We start from the raw sequence: 23,947 nt of genomic DNA, 5'->3' as shown, positions 1-23,947 counted from the left end.
CCGTTCTTACTTTACTTCATCTCTATTCTCTATATCTGTTCTTATTCGATTGTCTTCTTATTTGCGTCAATATTCAAATCTAATTCTTTAGCTTGACGGCCAAACATAGAACAATGAGTTCTTATATGCGGATAACAACTCCTTGTTACACTACTCAATAACTCTTGTGTTTTATGTATTATTTTGTAAAAGGAATGCAGCATGCTAAGAGTTCGATAATAACTAGTGTGATGAAGGAGCATAAAAATGTTCACAATACTCCGGGTTTTGCCACCAATAAATTGAACTGATGGTAATTGATACGCCCTGCCTACAATGCAGTGTCGCTCCGGATTCTTAAAAAGCCCAAAATTTCTGAGCGGCACTACAATTGCGCTCCTCGCCCTGAGACATAAGTTGTTAAGTCTCATTTGCCCAGTAATTTCACGGCGCCCTTCAGATCGAAACAGAGTAAGGTTTACACATTACTGCTTCACGGCAGAAATGGGCGCCGTTGTGGTACCCATAATCTAGCCGGCATCCTGTGCAAAGGAGCCTCCCACTGGTCCCTCCCACTCCAATCAACCAAATACCAAATCGGAACGGTTGGCACCTTATGTATCTTAATCTTAATTTTATGCATAAACATGTTGGTATATTAGACCTAAGTACAAAGGAAATGAAAATAAAAATCAGTAAATACCTAGGAGAATTAGATCACGAAAAAACTGAAAATAATTTGATCCCTTGTATTTAATTTGTAGTTACATGTATTAATAATAATAATAAACTTTATTGGCAACATAATTACACTGCTAAAAATGGTCATAAATCTAATATATAAAATTCTCATGTCGCGGTGTTTGTTGTTAAACTCCTTCGAAACGGCTTGACCGATTCTCATGAAATTTTGAGTGCATATTGGGTAGGTCTGAGAATCGGATAACATTTTCATCCCCCTAAATGTTAAGGGTCCTTCGCGCCAATTTTTTTTTTTATTTTTAGATATTTTTTTTTATGATACAGCATTAAAAAATACATACAACCCTAAGTTTTCAACCCTCTACGATCAACCCCTATTTCTCCATCGCGATTTTTATATTATTCTGTTCCATCCACCAAACCGATATTATCGAATACAATAATTGTAGTACGATATATTCGGTAGGTCTGAGAATCGGTTGCATCAAAATTTTAATAATAGTTTTTTTTTCATATGTTATATGGCCATACGACGTTTGCTGGGTCAGCTAGTAATAATATAAAAATGGTCATAAGTTTAATATGTTATGTAAAAATTACCTTTAACAAAAAAGTAATATTTATATAACATATTTAACTAAAATTATAAGTTAAGCAAACTAAATTTAAACTATAAAAACAACTAAAAAATTATTAATTCAGACCTAGTAAAATTAAAAGAAATAAAACAATTAGATTGAGGAGCAGTGCAATCACTTTAGTATTGCCAATCGGAGGCCCACTTAGTATTTCAATTTACGTCGAGCCTTCTGAGTCTCGACACTGATCTTCAGATTACATATTACAAACACACACACATACAGTTTCTTAGTTTATTATTAAATTTAGTATTAATAAATTTGTAGTTATTGCCATAGAAATGCCAATGATGACTAACAAGTTAAATGGTTTACTGTTAATCATAGCTCTATTTGATCCCACGATACAGTCTCAGACTAGTGTGGTGATTCAATGACAATCACAATGTTGTCATATATATATGCTTGTAAAATATTTAAACATATTGTAATTTAATGACAATGCCTATGTAAAGAGATCGATTTAAATAAATTATTTTTATTCTTATTTAAGTGTCTTACATTTTTTTACTTACTCATGTGAGGCATTGAGGTACATATGTTGTAATTTGTAAAATGATGAAGTTGTAAATGTTTATTTAAAAGATCGGCACAAGATGAGTTTCTTGCCACTTCTTCTCATTAAAGCTCAACCTTTTCCGAAGTGGTGGTAAATGTAAAAACAAAAATAAAACTTTTAACATTCATCAGAGTCATTTCCTTGACTTGCAGGAATAAAGTGATTTTCATTTGATTCGATTATAAAATAAAGCCATATTAGTCAATTATACAAGTTCAAACAATTTAAAGTCTACCGTGACAATAGGAAATATACAAAATATATTTCTATTTTGATTATTCCTATTTATATAATTATTTTGATTCGGGGAGATTCACCTGATTCCTGCCGCCAAATTCCACCTTCGCACAACACGCCACAAGTTAGGATATCATCCCCAACATTTGGATCGGTCCTCCACAGTGCGGTTTTCAAGGAACTTTCCTCCACGAACTACAAAGCTGTGGAATGAGCTTCCTTGTGAGCTGTTTCCGGAACGATACATGGGTCATTTCCTTAAAGGCCTGCAACGCTCCTGTGATTCCTCATGTGTTGCAAGAAAATGTGGGCGTCGGTGATTACTTAACACCAGATGACCCGTACGCTCGTTTGTCCTCCTTTTCCATAAAAAAATTACTGATAGACTTTGTTTTGGTTTTTCAGAACGCGTACATAGAGCACAAAGAGGTGACGGGCGCGCAAGGTGTGAAGATCGCAGCCAAGGAGCTGGAGAAAGCCATCGCGGGCCTGAACCTGCTGGTCGCGCAGAAACCTGACGAGGTCGACGTGCTTGTGTGAGTCTAATGACCTATATTGGTAGTTATAGACGCTCTACCTAAGCAGTTAATAATTGCGGCGTTTCCAAGTTCATACGATTTGGGAAGGAAGGAAGATCCGCATAAAAGAATTGCAACACTCGTCTGATCTCTCTGGTGGTTGTTTTCATATAAAATAAACCTTTGTCTGTTTGCAGGGAAGAAGTTGCGAAGGAGTTGAAATCTGCGCTGTCTTCTATAAAGTTGTCGGAGCGCGGCGTGTACGTGCAAGCTTCTACGCTCGGGTCTCTTGAAGCGTTGCTGGACTTCCTGAGGACTAGCAAAATTCCTGTAAGTTTTTCATAATAATGTACATTTTGTTTTTTTTCTAGAGTTTTTTTTCTCCTAGTGGTAGCAGTTGAACTCGGAAAAGAATGGTGGCGTCCAAATCAATTTAATAAATTTATCATGCCATTGTTTAACGAATTATTAACTGTGCCATTCAGTTCTTCACTCTGAAGATCAATTAACACAGGTGACGTAAAAGGAGGATTTTATCAAATTAGTTACTTTGGTTATGTACAAAGTGAATCCTACCTACTCAGAATTATTAGCGACACTATCAAATGGTGTTATAATTAATATATAGCAATGTTTATTTATTCAACACCAAAGGTAGTTTAAATAAATCAAATATGCATTTTCCATTAAATACGGTTCTCGCTCTTGAGTGTTTTTCATTTTACCTCGAAAGTATTTAGTCAACCACATCTATTTAGAAAATTCATCAAATAACCCACAAATTGTGGCTCTTGAGCAGTGAGAAATAATGCTCAGAAGTTCACTGTCGTCACGAGTCATGAGCATATATTGGCCGGTAGACGAATTAAACTTTTAATTATAAATTGCAAAAAAATATTGCGCTGACATTCAGCGAGTAAACCCAATAAAATTAGCATGTTGCCAGCTCCACAAGTTTTTAAGTTTGCATATAAGTTATTTGGTCAGCTTTTACTGAATACTTTTACATTGCGTGGCATTGTATTCAAAGCGCGGTGTCAACGCAACAGAATGAAAACAGTGCCTAATAGACACGAGTTTTTTTATTTATTGTACGTCAATTAATAACGATTAAAAGTGCTAAAATTAAACTTTCAACCGATTTGAATAAACGTGATTTTTCATTGTTTCAGTACTCCGCGATCAGGATAGGTCCCGTGGTGAAACGTGATGTGATGAAAGCGTCTGCAATGTTGGAACACGATTCGCAGTACGCGACCATACTCGCCTTCGATGTCAAAGTGAGTATTAACTGTTCTATATTTATTTATCAGATATGGAACTATAATATACGTTATTTGTCTACTACGCAAAATATATTAACAAATTACACAAAGGTTAGACAAGTGGTTATTTTCTTCATAAAAGCAACCGCCATGAATTTAAACTTTTATCATCGCGGAACTTCAACATTGTAAATATTATGACGGGTACTCGCGATATATATTTTATATTATATTTGATGCCGATATTTCGATCCAATTGCATGAATCGTGGTCACGGCGGAACTGCGCTGGTGGCGAGAAACACTTGACACTTGGCGCCTAATTCGTTTTGGTCTTTGATTCCCTAATTCAAGACACACACTACTGACAACGTCCATACTTCCGTATTCCATCTTTTTATTGCATTCGTACTGCAGAGAGAGACCACGGGATTCCACGTTTGCGCTAGCCTATAACCATCTTCCCTATTATAATTGTTACGATGCAAATATATAAAATATATATCGTGAGTACCCGTCATAGTAATTACAACCGCCATGAACTCCAGACAACATGTAAAATAAATCCGAAAAGTACCGAAATGTCTTTCAATAGATTGAACGCGATGCCCAAGAGCTCGCTGATCAGCTCGGCGTGAAGATCTTCGCTGCGGACATCATCTACCACCTGTTTGATAAGTTCACGGCCTACCGCGAGGAACTGAAGGCGAGGAAGCGAGAGGAGTTCAAACATATAGCGGTCTTCCCGTGTAAACTTAAAGTAAGTCAAATACCTTATTCTACAGTTTGTTATTTTAAAGTGAAATCCCTCACTTCTGGGAATATTCTAATCTATTTTATACCAAATTTTGAAACAATCTGACGATTGAAAAAGGCATACCAAAATTTCGTTCGATGCGTCACTCGGACGGTTGGCTAAGTTGGTAAGAGCGCGCGGACGGAACTAGAGAGGTGCGGATTCGAGTCCCGCATCGTTCATAAATTTTGCTCGACCCCCATGATCGACTCCTGAGAAACCGATTCCGATCCCAAAGGGTCGTTTTAAAAATAACAAAGTAAAGCTCAGAGATCGGCAGCAAATGTTCAGCAGGTATAATGTTTGTTGATGTCACAGATCCTGCCACAGTTCGTGTTCAACTCAAGAGACCCCATCGTCGCCGGTGTCATGGTGGAAGCCGGGATCCTTAAGGAAGGAACGCCCATCTGTGTGCCGAGCCAAGAGGTAATTGTAAATGTGAGAAAAACTGTCAGACACGAACAGATAACGCGGGAGTTGAATGCATAGCTTAGGAATGCGATAGTGATGTGAGATAATTATAATTGATGCCGATAATGATGAGTTTATCGATAAATGAGAATGACCATGGGCGGGGCTATACATATCGCGTCGTGTCAACCATACTAAATTAAATAAAAATGTGTGTTGTGTTAAAATTTTTTTTTGTATTAATTCGTTTCGTCGAGCTCAAATCCAATAATTTTTATATAAATTTAATTTAACATGTCTCATTAGAATGAAGTCTATAGGTTTAGTAATTATAAGTACTTAATATAAATAATTATTTGATAATTGTGTATTTTTGTATGGAAAAGTGTATCTAGGGTTATTAAATATCTATTTCTTTAGAGCTCAGCTACAACGATTGAGCTCCAATGAAATCTACTGTCTTTGGTAAAATAAACAAAAAAGTATTAAGTATGACTATATCTCTTATATATAGAATTAAAAATTTTGCCTCTAGAATTAATTTTTTTTAACAGTTTGTTATTTTATAGTGATAACCCTCACTTTGGGATTAAATATACATAGTTAATTTTTACCAAAATTTATGAACGATGCGTGATTCCAACGGTTAAGAGATAGAGAGATAAGCGTGGGTTTGAGTCCCGCATCGTGCATGAATTTTGGTGCAAATTAAATTTGTATATAAAAATTATTAAGTTTATTATAAAAAATAAATGGTCTACTAATTGTAACGGCTGTAGACTGTACATTCGTGATTATTGCGCAGTTTGTGGAGTTGGGGCTGGTGACTTCCATCGAGGTGAACCATAAGCAGGTGGAAACAGCGCGCAAAGGTCAGGAGGTGTGCATCAAGATAGAGCCGATACCCGGAGAGTCTCCCAAGATGTTCGGCAGACATTTTGATGAAACTGACATGCTCGTCAGCAAGGTAAGAACATTTAGCAGGCAGAGGCAAACTTTAAACCGACTTCACAAAGACGGAGGTATATATATGCAATATTTGTTTTTTTTTGTAGGTATGAATATTTTTGTTCGTTTAATTTCTCTCAAAATTTTTTGAGAAATTAATGTTGTACTCAGTCAAACTGATGAGTATGAGTTATTGCCCGCTATTTAGTCTGCGTTAACTTCCGGGGACCGCCCTGCCACGTCGATAAAAATTGTCCGTGGACTAATGCGACGTTCTGTTTAACATATTAGACAATATTCAAATTCAAATATATTCATAATACGATTTAAAACCACTTATTGTACGTCAGAAACTACCACTCATTCGAAATAGTGTGCCTCGGAGCTGAGAAGAACGGGAATTTCTTAATTTCGTTAAAATATATGTAGTATCGTACAGTGAAATTTATAATTAATGAGCCTCAGGGCGTTCGCTCCATTCCCAGTGTGTAAGTATCATTACGAAAATAATTTATGTTACCATTTACCACACAAACGATTTTTAACAATTCTTTTGAATTTGATAACACATTTTCTGGGATCATGTTGTAAAAGCATATTATACATCGCCCAATAAAAGACTTAATCACTCGATTTGATTGATTTGTTATCAATTTACATCGGTAGTTATGAAGTTACTGATATTACATGAATAGGCTATTATTTCCATTATTATACGCTTTATATTAGCTTCACTTGCATGTTTGTAGCCGACTTCTTTGGGCGCGGTTTTGACCCACTTTAAACGGCAAAATTTCGTTCAAACTTTGTAGATTTATCGAGGACCGATGACATTACACTAATTTGATAAAATTATTCAATTTTTCAATTTGCAAAATATGATTTTTGTTAATTTATATAATTTTCATCTATAGTCGATAAGGCAGGAATTAATGTTAAAGTACTTAATAGTTTTAAAAATACGCTTTTATAGAAAATTTAACTTAAAAAATGAAAAATAAATAATAGTTAAAAAAAACTAAAAAGCACGCTTTATATTAAATTCAACTAAGAAATAGAAAATAAATTTAAATTGAAAATAGTGTAGTGTATTTTTATATGTTCTGACTACAGAATAAACTCTATTAAGATCGATCAAACCGTAGTTGTTGACAGGGAGATACTGTCAGATAAATAAAATGTTAGTAGAATTTGTGGTGAAGAAAAAATATTTTTAACCGACTTCAAAAAAGGAGGAGGTTCTCAATTCGTCGGTATTTTTTTTATGTTTGTTACCTCAAAACTTTCGACTGGTTGAACCGATTTTGTTAATTCTTTTTTTATTTGAAAGCCGGTGCTTTCCGTGTGGTCCCATTGTATTGGTCCAGATCTAACAATGGCATCCATGAGAAAACCATAAAAGTCTTACATTTGCTATAAATACGTATAGCAAAGTGGATGATAAATTTACGAATAACTCAATATCGCGCCCACCGATTTCGATGACTCTTTTTTTATTGGAAAATTTTATTCACAAATTCACTAAAAAAAAACACAACTGACTTCAAAAATACTATTCCAAAACAATAGATATAATATGCACTAAAAAGTATAAAATAATCGTATTTTTATACAATCTAATTAATTAATCTAATTCTAGTTACGATTATCGTCATTTTTGGAGTCTGTGTCATCCAAGATAGGTTTGTAACTACATACATAGTTATAGGTGAGATGTGCTTGAGTTGTGAGGAGGCTAGAGGCGAATGCGAGTCGCGGCGCAAGGACACCGATTCTAAAAATGACAATAATCGTAACTAGAATTAGATTAATTAATTAGATTGTATAAAAATACGTAATTATTTTTATACTTTTTAGTGTTTGTGTTTTTGTTAAAAAAATTTTTTTTTTCACAAATATTGAAAAATTTATATTTATAACGAAACGGATGATAAGTAATTTAGAATTTAGTTTTAACCACGTAAGTACCTATTAAAGGGCTACCTAAAAAAATTGGTGTTATTCTTTTATGTTTCTCATTATGTGCTCCACTGACATGTGGATAGATTTTACATATAATTTATATTAGGAGTAAAAGTATGAAACTGCTGATTTGTACGGAAAAATTTAATTAGTTTTTTTTTTATTTAACATATTTATTTGATCAAAATAATTACCATTACTTATTATATACATTGCTGTCATCTAATAGGAAGGTCATTTATGCCTTTGCGATGGAATTATGGTGATCTAGATTCGAAAAATGTGTGAAAGCATCCTGTAATCCTGAAAAAAATATCACGTTAAAAATTGTCAAAATCACTAAAAATATGGTAGTCCGTTGGACCAAGGTCTGGAGAAAACGGAGGGTGATGAATGGTTTCTAATTGCAGTTCCTGTAGAGTTAAAACGGTTTCTCGTGCTGTATGAGGTCTCGCGTTATCATGTAGCAATAATGGTGAAGATGTATTCATGAGTCGGGGCTGTTTCACTGCTAATATTGCTATCATTGTTTGGAGTTCGGCGCAGTAGACATCTGCCGTTATTGCTTGACCTTAAATAACACCATGCTGAGACCACCAAAAAAGTTACCAATACCTTTTTATTGTTAGGCTTTGCTTCTTTGATTACAGTTATCGTAAAGAATATTTTTTATCACATGTCACAATTCGATCCAATATTCCTTCATTTCTGTATCGATTCAACAAGGCAACACAAGTTACAACGTATGTATGTATGCTGTGACGGCAAACTATTGACGATACCGTTTCGAAACCAGTCGCTTATTAACCAATGTGCGAGAAGCATTGCGCGAATACCAACTACAATTTGTTATAGCGTGTTTACATGGTGCGTTTTCAACCGCCTGAATAGAAGTAAACATTACGGTTGCGGTTTCGAAATTCAGTTCGATAAAAGTTTGAAAGTTCCTTTTAACTATTACCGCTTCGACTCGATTGTTGAATGTCAACTGCAATTCGACACGTAAATATAATATATTTTTATGTGTTAAGTGTTAGACTAGAATCCTTTCATTGGTAGATGTAGAATCACATTTGATATTTCCAATTTAGATCTCCGAAATCCAGTCATGTACCCGTATGTACCCGTTCTCAATATTAATTCCACGCAATTTTCAATCTTTATTTTTTATTTGTTGCTAAGCAAAAAAATTGCATAAAATCGCTCCATGTAAACACACCCCTTAGTGCAAACCGGATTACATAATAGTGAATAGTGAGTGACTGTTTCCGTTTGATGCTCGCCCGCAAATATTTATAAACGGGCACTGATGAAGGTGTTACGATTGAAGACATCTCTTGACACGTGCAAAAATTACTCTGTGAAATATATGTGAAAGTAAAGCCGAAAAGTACAATCCGATCTTAACGACATGTTACTAAAGCCCTTGCAGGCATTATTTATATTAGTGAAAAGTTTCGTATAACAATACTTACCTTAACAATAATTACCCAATGGCATACAAAAACAAAGCCGAAATATGGCACTTTCCACAAATGACACTCTAATAAGCTTCGACTGCTATGTCTAAACATTTCTGCGTTGACTCCAGTTGCTTAAAATATTATTTGTCAATAGGCAGCAATGTAAACACTAAACCTAATTTGGACAGTGACATCCGACATGGAGTAGCAGTTAGGTATTTTTTCAAAACCTGACGAAAAAGAGGTTTGCTATAAGTTTTGCGTTTGTCAGTCTGTCCCTATTTTCTGATTAAGATCTGTTCAGTCGGAGGTTTTTTACATTTTTAATCAAAAATCACACTTATATTATAAAGGCGAAAGTTTGAATGTTTATTTACTGGTTTATGTGTATATTTGTTCCTGGGACTGGCGCCAATTCTCTTTAATTATATTATATATTAAGCTAATAAATTTTACTTTTACAGATTTACGGTGTAAAACAAGTATCAAACGATACGTCGGTTATACCCTGTAAATTGTACTAGATTGTAATTATTAGCGTTCTTGTAAGCCATATATAATATACATATATGTAGCCATATATTCACCGGCAATGACTTTTTGCACATAAAATACAATATTGCTAATCATTGCTCTCTAGGCCTTTTAAAAAAGAGCGACTCTAGTTTTGATTTCTGACTGTGTGCTGGTCGCGTAATTTCATCTGTCTCTTTCTGACAAGCGGTTGAGAAAGGGATGTGAATACTTGTCAATAAATGTACCACATTTAATGAAACAATAATTATGTTTTAATAAATTATTTACGCTTATTGCAATCCACTCCTACATAAATAAAATAAACTTACCGGTGAAAAGTAACACCATCTTTTATTTGCGTCGTTAACGTGTTATTTGAGCTCTTATTTATAGCACACACATGCTTGGTGATTGACATTGCGTGTGTAAGGAGAATAGTGTGCATAGATTGTCTTTAAACACACTTTTCCCATTCCGCTATCAGACTGCGAATGATACCTAGGTTACACTGAAAATGTTTAGAAAATGAAAAAAGGGGTGGTGGTAAAGGCGATCCTTCTTCGAGGGCGCTGCTATCGAATTTTTTCCAAGACAACAGGCAAACAGCGATTGACATACCAGACTGCAGTAACTGTCCTTCCATCTTCTAGCACAACTGTCGCGACCTTTCCGACCAAAGAATTAGGCAATCATCTTTTTTCTTTGACTTCTTTCTTTACCTTAGTTGGCCGATCCTCGAAAGGAAACACCCACTGAGCTGATTGTTTTTTGGTTTCGGGTTCGTAGCAATATATCCAGCTTTCATCACCTATGACGATGTCAAATACAGCATTTGAGTCACCGCCGTTGAATTATCTAACATTTGGCGACACTAGTCCATGCGAAGGTGTTTCTGGTCGTCGGTTAAAGTATGGGGAATCCATCTGGTACAAAGCTTCCTGACGCCTAAATGTTCGTGTAATAATTTTTGAACTTGACTCATACCAATGCCTAGGCTTGCCCGTATCTGCTGATAGAGGTCACTCTCTTATCTTCCTCTATCATGCGTCGCACAGCACTGATGTCATCTTCGGTAGTCGCTATAAAGCTTAACCTCGTTAAACCAATTGTAAATAGTGGCACGAGATGGGGCTTCATTAAGAAATGCTAATCGCAGCCTATTAGTATAATAAAGTTAGCCCACAACGAAAGTCATAATATATCATTGACCGAAAATTTTCTCGCGTTAGTTTCATTTTCACGTGTAACAAGAGTTTTAGATTTGCCGCCAATAAACAAAAACAAATGACTACTGAATACAATATACTACATTACCAAAGTGTTCTAAAATTGAAATAAAAAAAAAAGTTTTCAGTTGCAATGTTAGTAACTGGCCAGTTCTAAACAGTTTCAGTGTTACCCACGTATGTGCATATGTATATATGTATAGAACGTCATTGGTATTGCCAGTTTAACTCGCGACCTATTCTAAAGACTTATCAAATCACTTCAAATATACATTTTTTTAACTTCTTTTCTTTTCATTTCTACACTTCTCATTATTTTAACCTTATACAAATTAAATTTGTATCCAAACTTGATGAAATAAAATTTGACGAACGATGCAAGACTCGAACCCGCACCTCTCGGGTTCTGTCCGAGCGCTCTTTATCAACTGAACCAACCGCGCGAGTGACGAATTCACCGCAAATCTTGGTATCTTGTCTACATAATCTACTTTACAGTTGATGACCTGCTCAACCCCAATCTTTGCTTATTGGGAAATTAACTTCAGATGTCGCAGTTAGCGATCAGCATGACCACTGATCCTACCCTATCGTGCAACACAGAGGGATCACATGAGCGTGGCCAGCCTTAAAGGCAGATTTACGCGCTTTTTTTTAAGGTTCTAATGTCGTATCGTCCTACAAACCCCCCTGCAAGGAACTATGGTTAGTTTGCTCGTGATTTAAATCTTCTTCCTGAATAAATTCCAATTAAATCAGAGATAATACTTCTTCATTCCAATATCAGTCCATCGTCTTAATACCTTTAGTAATTGTAAGGAAACCAATAATAAGTGATATTTACGCGTGTTAAATTTGGCGGTTGTTCGCCTTGACTTTGTCCTTATTAGGTCCAATTAATATTTAATAAGAAGGCGTAGCGTAGGTACGTTATGAAGACTAATGATGTTCAATGGTCTGCTTTATTAATGAAAATAAACAAGAATAATTGAACGTGGTGACGTGAAACGTGTCCAAGATTAACATCTGTGAATGGATACTTGAGTGGGTTAGGTAGTGTACGTAATTTGTGGTTAGGCACACAATGTTATTGTGTGAGGATATACAAACTTAGGTACATGTCACCTGATATTAAGTGATCACCGCGTTATCATACTCTCTTATACACGAAGGAATTGAATAAATAAATGTACAAAAGAATACGAAACCACCACACATATTGATATGTGGAACCGGAGGCTCCGTGGTGAGAATCAACGGTTCTATTTTAAAAAGTAACTTGCTCCTACTGCTACACATTAGGTGTCCGGTGGTGAGGTGGGTCCGGTACAAACGCACCCATTTCGGGACTCAACGCAAGGCGCAATCATGGAAGATATTGTCCATCCAATCCCTAAAAAAGTGACAGCTTGGATCTGGAATCCTGAAGAACTATAGTTTCCTTCTCTTAAAAATTGCGGAATGTATTTTGAAGTGCACGCTCCTACAATTATTATAAAAGTCCTGCATATAATATTATCACGGGGTCGATCTGAATGTGTGGCGTTCGTTCACAATGTTGTCATGAAATAGTACCCTTCAAATTGGTCAACTGCAAATAATATGAATTGCGACACTAAGGAAACTTAGTTTAAATTTTATTCGCTTACTTAGTTTCGATTGCGAGAAATAGACTACATCTTCTGATGTTATCAACACCTACTAGTAGTTAACGCATTCTATAAAGAGTAACTACTTTTTATTTAAGATTAATAAGGCTCCGCGAAATAATTTAAGAACATGAAATAGTGAGCAATATTCGATTCTATTGTACACAACGAAATGCACATAAATTAAAAGTAGGTACGCGAAATATGTACTGTTAGTCCACAATGCATAAAACTATATAATATAGAGATATAATTGTAGACATTCAATATGAATGCCGACATTTAAAATGGCTTGGCGACCTTAACATGTATTAAAGTGATACAACGAGACAGTCAACTCTTAGAGTATTTAACCGAGCAGAACCGGATCTTCTCATGGGCTGCATCCAATCGGCAGTCCACGGCGTGCTAGCACAGATACCCTTCGCTCAAATCGTGGCCTTCGGTGACTTCAACAGTCATAATGTCGAATGTCTTGGGTCGCGCACCACATACTACGAGGAGCGATCTCTGCGTAATTTTGCATCGGTGTATGATTTGTCCCAATTGCTTGAATCGCGCGACACCTAGTTGTAGATTCCTCTGGTGTTGCAAGAGAATTTGGGCGGCGGTGATCACTTAACACCAGGTGACTCGTACGCTCGTTTGTCCTCCTATTCCATAAAAAAAATCCGCGCTCATCTGGAATGCAAAGGCTGCATAGAAACTGGGGGTCATAAATAAACCAAGGGAAGGCTTCAAGCTGACATACGAATCATAGTGATCATATAATCGTTTGTCCTCCTCTTACATAAAAAAAATACCGAAAGTATTATGTAATGTTCTAACATTGAATAATTAGTTCGTTTTTGTACCCATATATCGTCTCCTTTTAGTTAAATACTCCAAGAGCTCATTGAGGTAGTCGCCTGTTTCTAAAAGGTCTGGTGAATACGTAACGTTTCATTGAAGTGTGCGGATTTAGTATGAATTGGTATGAATGCAGCGGGCATCCGCGCGCGCTCCATGTGAGCCCCGCCCATTCATTGATCGACTTGGGTCACTGGGACTGGGGGGACTGGAAGGGGGGGGGAGGGCGAGACGCGGATGCACTTATTCACAGTTTATACAAACACTAGCTCTATCCCGCGTCATGACCCGTTTAAAGTTTATAATTAGCTTGCCTCTAAATAAGGAATTAACGAGTAAATACAGTTTGGAATTTCTATGTGCTTATAAGTGTATTATGTAATGTAGCTATGTCAAATTTATATTATGATCTTATAAGACGAACACAAGTCTGTCCCGTGACAAGGCCCGTCAGAAGTTGAATAGTAAATCTTCATAGGGTTTCGAAACAAATCTGGGAGTAACTTAAAATAAAAAAACCTACAGCGTTAGCGTAAGTTAGGGAAATACTAGATGTCTTGTCCAGAATGTGTAACAGAAATTTTGCATATTTTTCGTTATTCTCATTTTTCCGTGGGTACCTCAAAAGAAAGAAATGGAACCCTTATAGGATCACTTTGTTATTCGACCGTCTGTCTGTCTGTCAAGACCCTTTATCTCTGGTACGGGGCGAGGTATCGAGTGTATTTCGACACTCAAGGAAATCAAAATTATAGGTTATTTTCCGTTGACCAAGAACAGCCATACATTTTTAATTAAATCATAAAAAAGTAGGAATGGCGCGCGGTCCAAATATTGAATTTAGTTCATCGTGTCATGTAGGGTATCGTATGAAATCTGCATTTGCACAAGCTAAGACAGATTCTAATTATTTCTTTGATGTATAGTTTTGATTTATGACGAAGAATGAAAAAATAACCTTTCCCTTATTATAAGTTTATAAAATCTTTTATGACACAAACGTGTGATAAAAGTTTAAAAGTGTAATTTTCTAAAAGAATTACATCAAAATACTTAATAACTCGACTTAACCGAGTAGTAGGCATAAGAACTTTGTTTGTTCCTCGCGTTAACATTATGATTGCCGCAGTTACAATGTCATATACAGTCAAAATGTTTATTTCTTTAAATTTCTGAAAAAAAAAAGTTTAATAAAACCCGTGGATAAAAAGTTCACAGCAGATATCGACAGCAGTTTTCCGCAAGCCGGTCGAAGGTCGACTTATTTCGGTCAGCATGACGTCACCGCTTTCCACACTCGGCAAACTTGCTCGCCGCCCACGCTCGGTAGAGCTCCCATGCTTGGCTATATTATGAATGGCAACATTCATTTATATTCCTATTATATTGTAAAGGGCATTAGAGCGTGTGTGATAATAAAATCACTGAAAAGAAATTCACTTGCTAAGGAATTAATGATTCGTCTGTTCTTGTTTCCGTCTAGATTCCACCGGGCTGTATGTATGTTGATATTATATTATTAAAATTCCAATCAGTTGTGGCTAAATAATAGGCCAACGTACCTGAGATTCCGACTTGCGATGGTCTGCAGCTGGGGCCCCCGCTAGTCCTCTAGGAACTCCTGGTTATAAGGTGCGTGTTACTTCCTCACGGCGTGTGTAGGAAAAGAATTATGCGTTGCATTCAAATTCAAATACAAAAAATCTTTATTCACTGTAAAACTTTATAAGTTATTTAGTCAGGATGATGTACAAAAGTTACAAAAGCATTCAAATGAGTATCACAATATTCATTAACAAAATTAAGAAACATTATTTCCAACTATCTTTATCATTCAAATAATATTTCACATTGTAATAACCCTTAGATGTTAATTTATTTTTTACGATACATCACGAACTAGTAAAAAAATAAGGACTCCGTGTCACCTTACATAACAGTGTAGCACCAAAACAAGCCGATTAACGTGTAAATACATAGCCCCACACACACACTTACACTACTACAGGCCGATAGGCGGCCATTGTGAGAATTGTCATCGTCTGTGACAGATCAGTTTGCTTCTCAATAAAATATTTTAAAAATGCCGTCGTGTGTTGTGAAACAGTGTAAAAACGATACTTAAGTATTTGTGGCCATATATGATTATATAAGGGAGAAAAAATTGTGTAACTAGTATCTCCCGTAACCGCACACACACTAGCATAACGGTGCTTCACTTGCTAATATCACGGCGCGGAGCGATACATTTAAATTTTTTACACCGAGAACTTAACTATTAGGTCGTTGATCACTGATGAAGTCTTCTGAAGAATTTACTTATTATTTTATAATATGCGTTTTGCGTTCGAAGTGTGTTGCTCGGTTATCATTTGGTTATATTATTATGCGGCGCAATAGACAACTGTCATTATGTTAACCGTAATAAAACAGTTAGATAAAAATCGTAACTATCGTTATTATCACGCTGTCTGTCAATAGGACAACGTATAGCTTACCAGCGATAGAAGTTTGTATGGAAATTGCAATTCACGCGTCCCATTATAAGGCGATAAGAATGACTTATCGGGTATATTGGGACAGCTTCAAGAACGTAGTAATTTATCTCTATCTGTAGATAGTATATTGGGAACGGCCGTTAGATGACAATGCGTCTGTTGTCAATGGTATTTCTCTGTCTACAGGAAAACCGTCGGCGCTTTAAATTTTACCATAACCAAATAACAAGAAAAGAAATAATTGCATCGCATCGACCGTATAGAAGTAGTAAAACTATTTAGTAGCAAAGTTCACTTGGGGAAGTACGTACCTACTACTATGCTGTACCCTATATTTCTGCCGTAAAATACTTGGGAATTATTTTACGGTATTAACTTGTAACCGACCCATGGGTGTCGTAAGAGGCGTGCGTGGGACTGGTACTTACTGCGTGATAATACCTTTCACCCAAATCCCAGGTAAAATGCATACAAAGTGCGCAAACCCGTCCGTTAGCGCCTTATAACAAATTAAAAAATTATGACAATATTAAACTATTACATGTTTTCAATTTATGACAATATTAGATAATCTTTTTTCAGTTCTTGTTACATTTTGAAAAATAATGTTAGAAATAATATATCAAAAACCTAGAATGTCAGTAAGCATGAACGTAAGATATATAAGATAAATAGACTTAATAGCCCGATAATTCGTGACAAATTTTTATATGTCAATGTGTGCGTTAGCTAGTGGTTAACTAAGGAGTTAATACCAAGGGTGGCTGACTGCTAACACTCAAAATCGGTTGCAGTAAGTTAGAGATAGTCTTCTTTCTAGCTAACTTTATTTATATGGTGAGAGACAGAAAAATAAACATAGTTTTTTTAGTTTACGAAAAGATATCATCCCCACCATCTGGATGTGTCATGTGGCGTTCCTCCACAGTGCGGTTTTCAAGGAACTCTCTTCCACATACCACAAAGCTGTGGAATCAGCTTCCTTGTGCGGTGTTTACGGGACGATACGACATAGGTACCTTCAAAAAAAAAGCGCTTTCCTTAAAGGCCGTCACCGGTTCTGTAATTCCTCTGGTGTTGCGAGAGAGTGTGGGCGGCGGTGATCACTTAACACCGGGTGACCCGTACGCTCGCCTGTCCTCCTTTGCCATAAAAGAACCCTTATGTTAACGAACATGAGGCTCAAATATTTCAGCGCGACTAATTATTATATATTTATTAGCTAGACACACACACACCAATATTTGCACCAAACGTAAACGTTCAAATTGTTCTTACGTATTGCACATTGCTTTTCGCTTTGTATCTCAAAGTCCTCGTAACAAATCCATTGAATCGATATTGTCCGTGCTACGATATTGAACTTTATGCACCAGCATTAAAGTTGATCTTAGTTTGTTTACGTGGGCGCATCACACTAACACATTGACCGGGTCGCGCCGTTCGGAGCTTCATTGATATTCGCGCGGGATTCCATTGATGAAATCTTGTTGTTAAGTAACGCCGGGCTTCGTGCTGATTTACGATATTGTCAATGTCGCAATTATATTGTTAATTGTTTAATGTTACGCTTAGAAACGATGTTTGCTTAAGATAACTGGATATTGTTTTTTTAAATTAATTAATACATAGCTACTGAGACTTCATTATATATTTTAAACTTTAGGTTGGGTTTACGAGAGTATTTTAACGGTATTTTAATGGTGATCCCAGAAAATATTGAAAGCAAATCCATGAAGACATTCACAATAATTTTAAAAACGTACACCGAATTGGGATTGGAGCGACCGCCCTCAGGCTACATAATAAATTTAAATTATAAATTTAATTGTATAAAAAAATGAAGAAGCCTCGTGAGTTTCATGCGACCATTTACTTCGGTCTGAGATATTTACTTTCGAATGTTTTTGACTAAGTGATTCCATATCCTGTTTTGAATAAAAACATTTGAATTTACTATAAGACATATCATACAAAAATTCCCTTCCATTATTAAAGTACCTACTTTAAATTTTATTTAAAATTTATTTAAAGATGGCCGTATATCACATGAAACAATTTTTGCATTGATTGTCCCTTGAGATGAGATCTCTATTAAATCATTTATACATCTAGACAGCTGTGAAAACGTCGATAAAAATTGGGTTTAGAGTTAACCTCTATTTTGAGCAATGCACGCACACCAACACAAAGTGTCACACAAATCGCGAGTGTAAACCTAGTTAAACCTGACGAAACATGTGCAACTTTAAGATTGTACCATCGTAACATACCATGTTTTAACGCAAATAAAGAATTTGAATGATTGATTGATTGAAAGGCGTAGCTTGTCACGCACATTAAAGTATTAAACCTGGCCTGTTTTGTCGGTTGTCTAACGGCCGTTATCAATAACCTATCTATCCTTAGTTTAACTTACTACAGGTAGACAAATCTATCCTTACACGCTTACTTACATTTCAATAACCTATCGACATAAAACATTGGAATGCAACTATATTGGACATAACTATGGATAGAAGATCTTGTCACTAAACGATGACAGCAATGTATCCGTAACTAGAGATACGTTATTGAAAACGGCCGTTAATAGAAAGAGACTCTATCTACCGTAAAAATTATGTAAGGTCTCTCTGGTCCGGCCGGGTTAACATCCGACACGACAATATCTCAACTGTATTACCAGTAACCGGGTCACCCGGGCGAGGCTGCATTCAGTTGGCCCGGGTCGCGACCCATTTGCACACCCTGCCCTACTTACCGCTGACGTCATACCATTCACCTCCAGGAAGCTGAATCGATGTGCCGAAACTGGGTCGGACCTGAATGGGGCACGTACATTCATCGCGTCTATTTATAGACACGAAGGCTTGGCGGAGGCTTTAGATAATTTGTTTGTAGCATGTCGATTTGTGTTATGCAGATATTTATATAATATATACAGGATGGTTTTTTGAGCAGGGCGCCCGGTGATGGCCAAGTCAGAAACTACGAGACGTAGAGAAAAGCCGTGAATGTGAAACATTTTCAACAATTTCATATTTGGTTTTTCAAAAGATTTTATACTTTTATCGGAAATCGACCCGAATGATTTTTCAAAAAGTAATACATTTGCAAGGATATGTATTACTCTAAGTTAGTGTGCTCAAGTTTTACTCAAAATAGAGGGTAACTGTCAACCTTAATTTGTTCGAGGTTTTCACAGCTGTCACAGTCTAGACGTATAAATGATCTAACGCTGACATCTATAGAGCGTACTTTGACTTTACTTACGTTAAACTTTGCTGAGTGTGATAAAAAAAAGTTTGACTATTGCATTGACAGCCGTTTTAGCTTAGGCTCAGTATAATTCCAGCCAGTGTAATGTCTATAAAAAATAAAATCAAAGATAATGTTAAGCTTACGTGCAGCTAAGTTTTACGTGAGTAGGCTCTAAAGGTATAAATAAAGTTAATAATTGTAATGTTGTTGCCTCAGATATCCCGCGCCAGTATCGACGCCTGCAAGGACTACTTCAGAGACGACCTGATCAAGACCGACTGGCAGCTGATGGTGGAACTGAAGAAACTGTTTCAAATTCTGTAAAAATGTACAATACGTTTCTCTAAGGACAGCTTGTACGCAATATCCGTATAGAACGCTGGCTGGATGGCATTTTAATATATGCTGTGTATATGTGGCCCTGTCATTCTGACAGCTAATTGACAGATTGACAGCAATAATATTGGTGCGATATGTTTTTTGCGTGTAAATCTACGGCAGCCGATCCAACTAGAGTCATCCGTCGAATCTCATCTCCCCTCAGCAACTGTTTCCTAAATTATTTTCATTTATTTAAAACATGCACAAGTACAAACATTTCGTTTGTTTGTAAGATGAAATGCTTTATCGTAACCTTTTTTTTATACCTACCTACCTAAATGTAGTGGTTCAGTTTACCGATATTGTTTAAGATTAAAAAAAAAGGTGGCGATATTTTATGATTATTACTTCACATTAGCTCTTATATTACGGGTCTTCATACTAATCTGACGACGTAAGCAGATAAGACCATTTACATCTTTCGCTTCTCAAATTCATGAAACTCTTCTATTGCGCTAACCGTTAACACGAGCGTAATAAAATTTAAGCAGATTGCTCTCTCGATCTTCAAATGTTTCTTTCAACATCTCTTCAATTAACTTCATGTTAACGTTCTTTTTTTTAATGAAAATAAGGGACTAGACGAGCACGACGTTCAGCTGATGGTAATTGTTGCGCCCTGCCCATTACAATGCAGTGCCGCTCAGGATTCTTGAAACCCCCAAAAATTATGAGCGGCACTACAACTGCGCTCGTCACCTAAATTCTATTCATTCTATCAATAAGTCCATACTTACGCAACACACACTTTTTCGCACAATACAGTGTTAAGTGGCATTTCTTTGGATTTGTCGGAATAAGCAGCTGATATCTGATAATTTTGCCAAAAACCATCTGTCTACAGCAAAAACCCCCTCCGAGGCAATAAATGCGCTAAACATCATAATGACAACTATGACAAACACTATCTTTGACTCATTTCATCTGCAGTCCCCCTGAAAACGAGATCTGGAAAGGTCTTGAAACGTCGGGTTAACTAAAATAAAAATGTAACGTTTTACGCAAAAAACTAATAGAATGACAGTTACTATTACACGCGTTTTAATCCTTTAAGAGTGTTTTATTTTTCTGTTTATTTCCAGAATACACACAGAGTAGGATCGCAAGTCTTCATTAATTAAAATGTCTCTTATGCACAAGCGCTTACGACAGTCAATGAAAGTTATCAAGAGAGAGAGAGAGAGAGAGTGAATGAGAGATATGAGAGCGTGTTCGTTAGTTCGGTGTAGTTGTTTGTACATGTCTGAATAATGTACATGTAGGATACAATCTGTTTCAATTATCGCCTTAATATCTATATGATATAAGTTGCATAATCCAGTCAAACTGATAAAAATGTTAACCATTAGAGTATTTCTCAATAACTATTTGTCACTGGTTAGGAAGGGAATCTGTTAGATATTAAAATTCTGTATTATACTAATTGCCTATCGCAGTTACGATTTCGTCTTCACGTAGTCCTTTTTCATAATGGCGGATGTTTCAATAAAATCTAGTATTTTTGAAGTTACGATCATTTATTTTCGCATTATTTAAATATTGCATATAATGTAATATATTATAAACACGGCGCAAACTTCCCAATGACATAACACCGCGCGGCGCAAAGAAGTCCGCTCGCAACAGAACCTGTGAGTGTAGTGTAATGACGTCATAGCGTTCAACTAGCCTGCTGCGCAGTGTCTTGCTATTCAACCTAAATATGAAATTAATATAATTACGAAAACTATACTTCGTATCCAATTTTTTAACATAGTATTTTTTTTAGTAGAGAGATTTGCGCATGCAAAAGTAAAAATTTATAGATTTTTCATTTTAATAAAGCCCGTACAAGTTTTCATCAGTTTTACATTGCTTTGTAACAAATGTTTGAAAAGTTTAGTCAATCTGCATTGTACATATTCCATTTGAAACTATTTATTTTAAACACGCATGTTCCTACCAACCGCCAATGTCTCCATTACTTGACTCAGTAACTAGGGGCTTATTACCAGTATGAAGCGGTGTGAACTAGTTGTAGACACGAATGTATATAAATGTATTGATGATGATCTGCGAAGTAATTAAATCGAATCGAAGTGGTTACGATATTTGTAGGAGATTGATAGTATTAATTATATTATATTTAATAGTTTACATCTAGCTTCTTGCTAAAAGCTTCTAGTCTTTAAAAATATGAATACAAGACAATTTTCTATTCATTACTCTGTGGTACAAACCATATTTATTACGCTGCCCGTAATTGTTATTTTTCGTGCAATTATTGAAACGTAATTCCGACCTATAATTGTTGTATTAAATCTTATATATCATGATTTATTACTCAATTTGACACATATAACTACGTCACAATATTGTGTGTCTAAATATTAGTTCAATAAGACTACTCATCATTGTACTCTCATGATTGGACCCATAAATAAGATACAAAGGAGCTGTTCCAAAATGGGTCATGTCTTTTTACCTTTACTAGATAATAAAGCATCAGACTACACAAAAAAACTTAGTGTTGTTGGCAATACAACTGTTGTATTTCCAACATTATTTTCTCGCATCGCACGCCTGCAGTGTAGTGCTTGCTGTGCCGTCGTTGATAATTATCGTACGACAACCGTGTTACTGTCGATCAAGTTCTCCAAAAAAAACGAGTTTTCATCCATTTCCAAACACGAGAAATGGCGAAAAATGTTTTAGATATGTGTGTTGAAGAAAGGCAGAACATAAATTTGAGATTTAATTATTCGGTTAAAATTGTAAACTTAAAGCATTGTTTAAATTTATCGACACAATCATCATTATGGTCATCAATTATATTTAGGTCACAGCACTATCGTATACCTGAACTCTGCATTCAACTCATGCGTTATCTGTATCTTAGTAGAATTTCTGGAACAACTCTTTGAAAACTCCTTTCTAACAATCGTATGGTCCGCGAGATACCATACCCTGATGTCGCCGCGACTCGACTCCTCCACCGACAGATGTCCAGACGATACGGAGCTTATCTATTTATTGTAAATATTTTATATCGAGAACCTTCAGCTGGCGTAGAGGTTTCTAGTCGTGAGTCAAGTAAGGACGCGTGCGGTTGTGTTTTATGTAATGTTGTCCCATTTTGAATGCTTTGTATTATATAGATGGAATCGGAAATATTCTTATATTGAATAAATTTTATCAAATTACGAGTTGTTTTATTTTATATCACTTAAGCACGATTTTTAGTACATTGATAATCATTAAAGAAAAATATACAACCTATTAATGATATTGATATGGCTAATCTAGAATTTTGTAACGATGGCTGGTCCATGCGTCATGCTCGTGAACGTTTGTTTATTTTTCTTCAGTTTGGTGATCATACTACCTGGTTACATTATGTCTGAACGTATGATGCCGTCACATCGTCGCTTTGTTACGGTGTGCAAAAGAAGCATCACTGCGATATTATTATTAATAAATAAAGAACTATACTAAGTTTTGTGATGCTAATTATTATTATAGTGATGAAGAAAGAATCTGGGTTGAGTACAAAAGGTATTTATTTTTCTGGCAGTATAGTACTAGGCGACACAGAACAACAAAAACTACAGAACTATTAACAACAAAGGTCAAATCGTAACAAAGGAAGTTTCAATAACAAAGCAGTGATAGCAAGAAAATATCACGACATATACCTAACGGTAATGAAACTGCAAACCGTACTGATGCAACAGGAGCGCGAGGGGGTGAAAAGGGAGCGGGGGGGGGGGCTTCACGTTCCAGCCAGGTCCAGAGATAATGTGGGCGTGTAGTAGTTGTATGTTGATAGTATATAATATGTTTAAATGTTTATATACTTAATACATGATGGTTTGATGCATCTACTGTACTCAATAACTCAAGGTTTTTTTTTACATTATATACATAATTTTTTTTACCTTACCCGAGTATTTTTGCTGCATTGCTTTACAAAGGATTGCAATTAAAATAATTTGTAAATTAACTGGTAATATTAAATTAAGAGAGTGGCATTTGTTTCTTGCCACTTCTCATTAAAGCTCAACCTTTTCAAATGACACTCCATCGGAAGATAATAAAGGGAAGAAAACTT

At 35.9% G+C, this 23,947-nt stretch overlaps 2 protein-coding genes across 3 annotated transcripts in view; one reads left to right on the top strand and one right to left on the bottom strand.

Moving 5' to 3' along the window:
• Positions 1-23,039, top strand: part of LOC126974628 (eukaryotic translation initiation factor 5B) — a 35,403-nt gene extending 12,364 nt beyond the window's left edge. Inside the window, exons 12-18 of the mRNA XM_050822132.1 lie at positions 2,521-2,651; positions 2,831-2,963; positions 3,806-3,913; positions 4,493-4,657; positions 5,012-5,119; positions 5,910-6,071; positions 19,693-23,039. Coding sequence (XP_050678089.1) covers positions 2,521-2,651; positions 2,831-2,963; positions 3,806-3,913; positions 4,493-4,657; positions 5,012-5,119; positions 5,910-6,071; positions 19,693-19,800 — 915 coding nt within the window. The 3' untranslated portion in view covers positions 19,801-23,039. The remainder of the gene's footprint in view (positions 1-2,520; positions 2,652-2,830; positions 2,964-3,805; positions 3,914-4,492; positions 4,658-5,011; positions 5,120-5,909; positions 6,072-19,692) is intronic.
• Positions 1-23,947, bottom strand: part of LOC126974652 (retinal rod rhodopsin-sensitive cGMP 3',5'-cyclic phosphodiesterase subunit delta) — a 387,080-nt gene that overhangs the window by 173,482 nt on the left and 189,651 nt on the right. The window lies entirely within an intron of this gene.

The sequence above is a fragment of the Leptidea sinapis genome, chromosome 33 (genome assembly GCF_905404315.1).
Source record: "Leptidea sinapis chromosome 33, ilLepSina1.1, whole genome shotgun sequence".
Lineage (NCBI taxonomy): Eukaryota > Metazoa > Arthropoda > Insecta > Lepidoptera > Pieridae > Leptidea > Leptidea sinapis.
The sequence above is the reverse complement of the archived record's forward strand: the minus strand, read 5'-3'. Positions and strand labels throughout refer to the sequence as shown.